Raw genomic sequence first — 10,260 nt, forward strand, 5'->3', positions numbered from 1 at the left:
TTCCCACACATTTCCTTCTTTCTAGTTAGGTGTAGTGGGAAAATTTTAGATTAGATTAGAAAACGCCTTGGTCTTACATCAGCATAGATTTTGTTTGGACCGCATAGTCTATGCAAAATAATTTTACTAGCTGTTTGTTTAAACTAACCTATGTAAAATGCATGGCAAATGGTGAAACGACATTAAGTTGATTTAACCCGGATCAATTATGACCAAGAAGATTTCATTATTGCTAACTGCAGAATTCTACCGTTGGAAAATTTACAAATGATTGTCTACAATTTATGGCTGTTAGATTTGGGTGAGCACATCGTTTGCATTTAAAATGCTACCTTAGGATGTAAGCATAGCCTCATTTTTGTGATCAAACAATTCTGCTTAATAAACGCTATTGTCCAAAACAACATTTTGTAAGTAAGATATTATGCACACGTTTAGGCTGAATGCCTAAACGCACGGTGCTATTATGCACGGTTTAGCCTGAATGCTTCAATGTTAACTTTAGCTGGATCACGGATTGCTCAGGCTATATATAATTATTGAAATTTGTTGTTGTAGGTTAACTTATGGTTGTTTAGCCTAAATGGGTTACATGTTAAAATGTAAACATCCAATTCTTATTAAATTTACAAGTTCAGTTCTTAAATGTTGTTTATGCTTTACATCTGTGCATCTTTAAAAGCTTTAAAATATCTAGATGAGAAAGTTAACAGTATCACTAGTTGTAAATAGTAGACAGTTAGAGGATTACAGAATGGTACTATAAATGTGTCTCTGTCGAATAGTGTATTCAACTAGATAATTCTACAGCATGTATGTGCTATAACTACAGCCATATTTCTTGAAAGATTTTCTCTCAACACTTCAATTGTGCTACAGCTTGCTGTACGTGTATGCTACACTGGTAATACTTAACAGCATTCTTGAAGAATTCATTTCGATTCAAAAATGTTATTCTGTTTTTATCTAGAAACGCGGTCTCCTGCTATTATTTCATTGCATCACACAGATGCTATTTAATTTAGTTTGACAACAGTTAGTCTGTGTGTTTTAAAGAAGGTTTGTTTGAGAGCTTGAATTTCTTAGTTACCAGTGTCGTGTTTGCTGTATAAAAGCCAGATTAGTTTGTTCAGTGGCTAATTGTTGGTTTTATCATCATATTACCTGCAGACTAAATCCAGAGATTGTTCTCTGAGTTTGACTGTTTGTTCAGTTTGTATTGCTAGCGCAGTGTATGTCTTCTGCAGTATATTCTTAAATTATATGACATTACTTTTATAGCTGTAGGCCGCAAATAGTGTCAACAGCTATTGCGTCCTTTGTGATCATCAGTCTTGCAGAGTAAAGGTAGTTACCTTAGATAAGTGGAAGTGGTTTCATCCTATTTATAAGCTAGTTGAAGCCATAAGTTGGCATTTATGAAGTTAGTCGGAATAGAGCACTGGCTACTTATATTAGGTGGCAAAACTTATCTGTCATTTCAGCAGCTGCGGAAGCTATTTCTCCAATCATGGATGGCAGATATGCATTGTGACTGTATTAAGTGATAAGCCACATGGTTTTCAAGATCTGAAAATATATTCCATATATTCCATAAAACATATTCTAATTCCCATACTTATTTGGGGGATACCAGCAGCATTATGTAAACACACCATCTTAAAATTGTTGGAAAATCTGTATAATTTTCCACCTCTATTTTTTGTGTGTACTCATAAGCGTGTCCGTGAAATATCTAATCTTTGGTGAGCCAAGGAAATGCACTATCTGACATGGTTTTCACGGAAATTGGTCACTCGTTTACTAATCCCATGGGTGGTGTCCTGAGAGTTGGTGTGAAGGGAATTTGGATTGGAAATTGATTTAATTGTTTCTAATCCTTTGAAGCAACATTTTGTTCGATATCAGCTCTTAGTTGGCTATTGTTTTCAGCCATTGCGAGTTGCTCGACCTAACGCTTGTTAATTGCACCTCTGATTATTGAACCCACCGACCCACTAATGTTTAAATATTTCTACTTTGCAGTTGGCTGTAGTGAGAGACAAAATCTGCAAATATGTCAACTTCTGCATATGTGACTACGACGAGTCTGCAGCCACTCGTAGAGCGAGCCTCTACCCTTGCTGTTATCACGATTATAGGATTTCTGGGCAATCTCATTCTTCTGGTCACCATATGTCAGAGCGCTTCACTTCGAAATGTCTGCTTTAATACACATGTTATCAGCATGACTCTAATCAACCTGCTAACCTGTATCCTGGGGCTGCCCATGGTCATCGGGTACACAGTAACAACTACGTGGGACTACGGCGACGTGATGTGTAGAGTAGTCGCTCACTTTCTCCTTTCCACTTCCATCGCTACTTGTCTCAGCATACTCGCACTCAACCTTGACAGAGTATTTGCCATAGCTAATCCTGAACGTTACGCGCATCAGATGAGCCTCTGGAAAACCACCTTCCTCATTCTGCTAGTCTGGATAGTGGCTGTCTTGTTTCCTCTGCCTCTCAGCACAGGCTCGGTACCAACTAGAGCCTTTGGGAACAGATATATATGCAGCATAGAAGCTGGTAGCGACATCAACTATCTCATATCATTGTACTCTATATGCTTCGCTCTACCCGCCCTTGTCAATGTGCTCTTTTTTATCTACATAGCCCGAGAGGCTTTGAGCGAAAAGGAGGCAGAGAGTATGGGAACGAGTCGAGAATCATCTGCTATGTACAAGCTTTGGCCAGAGGTGCAGTCAGCCGGCGTTGTTTTTATACTCTACCTGACATGGGCCGTTTCTGAGCTGCCATACATAACTCTCTCTTCCATTGAGCAGTACATTCACTCAGCCCAAGTGAACGGACAATTTGAGTATGCAGCAAACTTGGACACGGCGTTCGTCTGGCTCAAGTTCTGTGACTGTGGCCTCCTTCCATTTGTCATATTCAAATGGCGCAAAGATATTTGGCAAAAGTTTAAAGATCTCTTGTTTTGTCGCAAGAATAACAGCGTTTTAGACTCTTCACCACGTGTCAAAGACCGAAACAACAATGGAAGGAACAAGGGAAGATCTCCACCAGTCCCTGTGAAGGCTGATACGCCCAAATTTCAAGCATCATTTCCAATACCAACTCTAACAGCTACTAAGGATGGTTTGCATGTACATGGTAATCCAGACGAAGACCCAGAGGACTTTGAAACATTCTATGCTGATATGGATATCACAACAAAAACAGATTATGAAAGGATCCGCACAGCCGCAGTAGTAGAGCAGTACTACGATGAAGCTAGTCAAATGAGAGGTTTGTTTACGTTGGCTTAACAATTGATATCACTGTCCTTGATGCCATCTTCAAGTTTATTGTGATGTAGATTAAATGGTTCTCATATTTATCTAGGAACTGCCTTCATCATTAATTCTGGTGAACGTCATGGATTTTACTGCTTTCTATTAAATCCCAAATAATCTCAGAATTTTGCTTCACATACACAATGTTCAGTTGATTTTAATGCGAAACAGCTAAAATACTCGGCAATAGTCTGTTAGGAGTTATACGCTCATTTAATATGCCGAGTCATATCACTACACAGTGAATTGATCATACCTATTTTCATCAGTTGTTCAGTTGGAGTTGTGCACCTATATTATAAATTACATTTAGCCAAAGGTATGAATTCCCATTTTTGATGATTCTTGCACCTTGCAGAAGTCTACAGCATTTATAACATTAATCAAGGGTGCTGATCTAGGAACATAATCTTAGAACATATTCCAAAATTTTGTAAGCCCAGTTTTGCTTCGAAATGTATGTAGTAACCTAATTTACACTTTATCCTAGTCAATAAACTGCAGGTGAAAAAACATAGATAGTAGAAAAATATTATAACCTATTAGTTTGGTAAATGAACACAGGTGCAGTGCTTTTTATGAGTTGGTCTTATTTTGTTTGGTGGTAATATGGTAGAGTTTGAGAATCCTTAGCATAACTGTATAGGAACCCGCTCTCACCATCACATTCTCTTGAAGGAACATGCGGTGAAGAGACGAGTGATTATGAGACGGATCCCTACTCGCAGTCAGACCCAATATCTGTCAGGTCTGCGGGTAGCAACCTACCAACCCGCTCTCTGGAGCGTCAACCCAAGACTCACAGCCACGCTCACGATTCAGGTAAGAGCAGAGAATGACTGATATACATCTAACAGTTTAAAGAGTGTATACAGTGCGTTAGGCAATTATATGGTTGACAGGAGTGGGTGTTACTAAAGGACTTTGTTATGGTGCATTATAGTTAGTAACTGTAAATTAGTTCACTCTTACATCCTGACAATAGCATAATTGGCCTGTAGTCTGTCTCATTCACAAACCCATTTAGAGAGTTGGTGAATTATGTAGAGCAGAAGTCAAACAGTGTCTAAAGCTCTAGGATACGATTATGTAGACATCAGTACGTAATACCTAATCGTAGATACCCACTTGTATTAATCTTGTTAGATATGATATTTAGGTTGGTGCAGAGTTGAAAATAAATGGAAGATGAACCACTAAATTTGGTTGTGAAGTTCACCTTATATAGACATGTATATACATTGGCCAATCATTGGCCTATCGAAGATTATAAAAGAGTCTTTTTCCTATGCGTTGTCTAGCAGCTGTTCCAGTTAGCGCAATTGGCTACTTGTAACACGTCTGTGTAAGCGACGAAGAGCGTTAAGGGATGGTCACTAGTTAAGGGAAGCATGCTTTCAATCAGTGCGTATCCGTGCTGGCTTTAGAGTTGCTTCTACTCCATATCATGGAAGCAGTAAAATCCGAACGCGTTCGTCGCCATTTCGCTTTGCTAAATATTTGCGAAGGTATTCGCTGTGAGAGTACTAGTACAGTCAGTACTGTACTAGTACTGTACTAGTACTGTACAGTACTAGTACTGTACAGTACTAGTACAGTACTAGTACAGAGAGTACTATTCAAATATTCAACACGCTGACTGCTGATGAATCCAAATCGATAATACTCGGATAAGTTCTCCCCAGTAGAGGTAAAAAGGTTTCAGCACACGCAACCAAGCGGGTCTCTGCTACGGAAGTTCTTTTCTTTTTACTCACCACCGTTTAGGCTTGATGTTTGCCTCTACAGTAACATTTACATGCCAAGGATGGGTTGTTCATACGAGGATGATGCAATCATTATCTTTTTAGATCTGGTAATCGATTATACATGAATTGAAACGTTACCGTGGTCTGAAAGAGAGTCTACTTTATCAAGTTTTGTTTTGAGGGATGCATCAGGAATCTTAGAAAGATCTATAGTGTAACTGCAAATTGTTGAAACGGTAGGCTGCGAATTCCTCGGCAGCTGGTAACTTCCAACCCATTTGAAGTACGGAAACACAGGTTGACTTGCAACAAAATTCACATTACAGTTATTTGATATCAAAAGATTCACCATGTCTTATGCTGTTGTGTTGTAGGTGCAAAATATGTAGAAATGTGATTACAAGATCTCAAAAGCTAAAAAATTAACAGTTAATCGCAGCCACACGAGACCGCCGTACTTTGGATTCTCTTTCCAAAACGGCTCAAATGTGACGTAGTTGTGGTAGATGGTTTCTGTTTACACTTTCATGCAACCTTATTCGTCGAAATATTTTCACAAACATACTTCACGCATTCAATAAAACTATGTCTATTGTTCTTACGTGTCTGTTTTATCGTCATTGTAATGCTGTCACTTTTAGCACTGATATCTTATAACTTACTATAAAAATTCGTTTAATTTCTTAATCTTAGCTCGAAGGAGTACATATCATTGTCTGATAAACATGACGAGCCTGTCGGTCACCTGCGATAATCGAAAAGTGCTGCAAAAATTATTTGCGAAGGATTGGGTCTCATGATCAGATTACGACTTGCCGATTAGACCAAGCCGAAACAAAACTGTAAAGTAGCGAGCATCTATATTTGATACGGGGTCTTCGGTAAACCCCGAAGTGTTTGTCGTAAACTAGTTCTACGATAAGTTTTATATTGAGCTTTTTATTGGCCTTTCAATTCACACGAGAACATTACGTGACAAGACAATAACCAAACTTTAATGACAACGTCATCAAAATAAAGAGATTCCAATCTACGGCAGCTTTTCGATTTTGAGCTTTTAAGAGCTTGTAATCACATTTCCACATATTTGGCATCTACAACACAGTAAGACATGGTAAATCTTTTGATACCAAATAACTGTAATGTAAATTTTGTTGCAAGTCAACCTTTAAGGTTCAGTTGGGAAGGGCAGCTAAAGGCAAAAGTGCAAAAGCATGCAGCCAAATGATTTCACCCATGATTACTCTGGTTTTACAGGGCGCAACTGCAACTCATGTTTGCTTGGACAACATGTTATTAGCAAATGTAATATTTATTTCTTTACAAAAGATTGAATTGTGGAATCCTTCATCATAAGACAGAAAATTGCAGGGTGTTGGTGTGGTTGCTCTCTACAAACTTGGATTATTTAGCTAAGATATACCCACTACAGTTTCTATGGGATCATGGCTTTAACTTACATGTATGTGAGTTAAAGCAACTCATTTTAAGCGCGTGTAGGTAAAAGGAGTTATCCATCCATTAATGAAAAACTTTCATAGTTGGTAGTTGTCTACTCATGACAAGAGTCTTACGCGAGACAGTGCTGATTATAACATCATCAATTCTATTTAAAGATTGTAGGTGTAAATAAATGACCTACATGCCAACTTGCATTGTGGCTTTCTCACTAGACCACGATATGAATGAGTATGTCGCACACAATCCAGTATACTACGTATTATATTATACGTATATTTAGGTTTCTATACTTTACATGTATGTCTCTTGTAAATAACTGATAACAACAACCTCAGTCTGAAAAGTTCACCAAACTTGCCCGTTATGGATGAGCAGTCATTTCTACAAATATATAGCCTAGGACACTATTGATATGCTGGAATACCAGGATTTCTGTATGTATTTTGGCTGCTGCCTTCTCAGTACGTGTACATCATTTGCTTTTTAATATAACTATGGGTACTTTTTTACTCCTTACACGCATGATGTATGCATACGAGGTATGCGCACGGGGTACATATGTAGTCAGCTGCTCTCTCTCTTACCTCTAACAGTTGTGGAAGAGTTACAGTAGGTTTGGGTTTGATTGGGATACATGATGGTAAGCATGATGATACCTGAGCCCTTGTTGGCAGCAGATAAGCAGCTGCCTCTCAAGACGTAACTAAAACTGTGGTGTTAGATTTTAATAAATAGCTCTCAGTAACAGGCTGTGATGGTCGAACCGCTTGCTCTACAGCAAACGTGTTTGTTGATTACTAAAATACGCATTTCTATTGGGTTCATTCGTGGGTCATTATCAAATGAATAAAGTCATTTCTAGTTAGCTCACATTTCATGAAAATCGGCATACTGAAAATAACATTTAGTTTATCAGTATGTGTAGAATAAATGACCGCGTATTACTTACTTGTATAAGATATCACACTAAGGTGGGCACATGTATGTAGCACTCTAGATCTCGTTGGTTACTTCTCATATCACGATGAAATGCTAGCTTAGTCTCAGGCTCTCAGCGTGTACAAGCCAGCATATTCTTTTATTGAAGGTAACAGCTCTACATCAGGCTCTGTGAAAAAGAGGAAGAAAAAAAGAGCTGTAGCGAGTGTTTGCATTGACGACTCTCCTAATCAAGCACCAAGTGAGCCACATTTAGGTGGAAGCGGAGATAAGAGAGTGGAAGAATCTAGCATATCTCAGGCTCATCAGCCAGTCACTGATAGTATTGCACCCGACATTGAAAACAACGCGGACCTTAAAGTTAAACCACAAAAAAAGAAAAGGAAAAAAAAGCGGCAAAATGTTCTGGATGCAGAAACGAATACTAGTCAGGTGTTTAATGGTGAGATGCTTGAGCGCAAAGCTCGTCCTCCGAGGCTTGAACCACTGGGCTCAGAGATTTCTCCCTATTCTGTTGCTACCCCTCCTCTACGGAGTAAGTTCCCCAAGGAACCATCATCAGAAGACACCTTTTCCTCATCTAGCGCTTTCGTAGACAAAAGACAAATAGTATCCTCTCAAGATGACCTAAACATTACAAAAGGTAAATTCACTGGTATAACTAAGTGCAGGAGTTATCTTACTATGAAATTTATCAGTTGTGTTGACAGCTCCGTTTTATTTTGTTACTTTCAGCATTTGTGGTATGGTAACATTACATTGAGATTTAAAATATGTTTTTTGTACACATACACGTACCTAACTGATCTTGCAGAAGATATAGAGAGTGGCTCAACCATTTGGTGTGCTGTTAAATGTACACCAATAGTATTATTCTAAAAGTGTACATTGTTATTATACGGTGTTCACACATTGACTATTGCTCTTGAAAGGAATGACTGAGCTATGTTGGGATATTCGTGGAGCACCTCATTTTCAATGAATATATATACATGTATATCCTATAATAACTGCCGGTGTTTCATGTGTCGAGTAGTTTCTAGCTTGAGATTGGTGACCCCTCCTAAGTTAATAGAGATATGAAGGGATGTGATATAGGTGACTATAAGCTTTGATTCATACCGCTCCTCCTATTCATTTGCTTCTCTTATCTTTCTAGAACCGAATCAACAAACTCGGAGAAAGAAAGTTAAGCCCAGAAACAGATCTAACGACGCAGTAACCCCTCTCAGCGCCCCTACTACATCATCTACACTTAGCATTCTTGAGACCCAAATGTAGCTGGCTAGATTTATAGCTTGTATTATAGTGCAGAGGACAGATGCTTAGTGAACAGACGCTTGCTATCGCCTGCAGCTTTACTTGCAGCAAAGAGATATCTTTAGCTAGACATTTTTATTGTTAATATTTATTGACAATGAGAATAATGAGGAGGCAATAGCACCAACTCTCTCTCCTCTTACATTATTGGCTTTCCGTGCAGCGAGCTCATAGGCGTTGATCACCTGAAATTTGCTGCGACAGGTGCTTGCTGCAGATGTCCTTAAATCCTCTTTCGTGTTGAGCATATGTTGATTTCTCATCCAGCGTATCCATGACTTGGAGGCCTTTGCTGGTCAAAGGAACCGTCAACTAAATGTTGTGCATGATTTCTATATTCTCCTTGCCTTTTATCTTGTAAATTATCACTAGATATTTCATTCCGTCCTTTCACTTAGCTTTGCCCTGCGTCATCATGTATTATTTTATAATAGTTCATAATATGTATAGAAATTTATCTACCCAATCAGGAACATCTTATTTGCTATTATTTTCATCTTGCTCAAACTTTTTATTATATTTCAATACTTTTGTTATCGTATGAAGAGTACTTTTATTATTGTATGAAGATATGTGGTATGAGACCAATTACTATTTTTCTCATGTTGATAATATAGTTGAAAAATACATGTTAGTCTGTAATATATGCGCTGTTAATGTCTGATGCCAGATGCTAGCTGACTGTCAGCTAACAGACTACAGCTGACTGCTGAAGGAGCTTGGGTAGTTGCTGTAATCACCTTCTAGAAGATTCTCATTCGAGGACAAACTCACGTTTACCAGTTTGAACTAAACTGTGCTTTTGAATTGCTCAAAATAATCCTGCTGCCACCTGAATTGACCAAAATGCACCACAGACTCCTCTATTGTAACTCTATGTTTATACTACAGACTTCTCTATTATAATTCTGTGTTTATACTACTGGCTTCTCTATTATAACTCTATGTTTGTACTACGGACTCCTCTATTATAACTCTATGTTTATACTACAGACTTCTCTATTATAATTCTGTGTTTATACTACTGACTTCTCTATTATAACTCTATGTTTATACTACAGACTCCTCTATTATAACTCTATGTTTATATTACAGACTCCTCTGTTATAACTCTGTGTTTATACTACAGACTTCTCTATAGTAACTCTATGTTTATACTACAGACTTCTCTATTATAATTCTGTGTTTATACTACTGACTTCTCTATTATAACTCTATGTTTATACTACAGACTCCTCTATTATAACTCTATGTTTATATTACAGACTCCTCTGTTATAACTCTGTGTTTATACTACAGACTTCTCTATAGTAACTCTATGTTTATACTACAGACTTCTCTATTATAACTCTATGTTTATACTACAGACTTCTCTATTATGACTCTATGTTTGTACTTAAGACTCTATTATAGCTCTGTTTGTCCCACAAGTTCCTCTCCTGTAACTTGATG

The 10,260-nt window shown here is 38.0% G+C and overlaps 1 protein-coding gene across 1 annotated transcript; it reads left to right on the top strand.

The window, feature by feature from the left end:
- Positions 1 to 2,262: 2,262 nt before the first annotated feature.
- LOC137389509 (uncharacterized) lies at positions 2,263 to 9,310 on the top strand. Its single transcript, XM_068075526.1, has 4 exons — positions 2,263 to 3,293; positions 4,019 to 4,162; positions 7,637 to 8,131; positions 8,648 to 9,310. The coding sequence occupies exons 1-4, from the start codon at positions 2,270 to 2,272 to the stop codon at positions 8,767 to 8,769; spliced, it is 1,785 nt and encodes a 594-aa protein (XP_067931627.1). The 5' UTR covers positions 2,263 to 2,269; the 3' UTR covers positions 8,770 to 9,310.
- The last annotated feature ends 950 nt before the right edge of the window (positions 9,311 to 10,260 follow it).

This window comes from Watersipora subatra, chromosome 3, assembly GCF_963576615.1.
Source record: "Watersipora subatra chromosome 3, tzWatSuba1.1, whole genome shotgun sequence".
Classification (NCBI taxonomy): Eukaryota; Metazoa; Bryozoa; class Gymnolaemata; order Cheilostomatida; family Watersiporidae; genus Watersipora; species Watersipora subatra.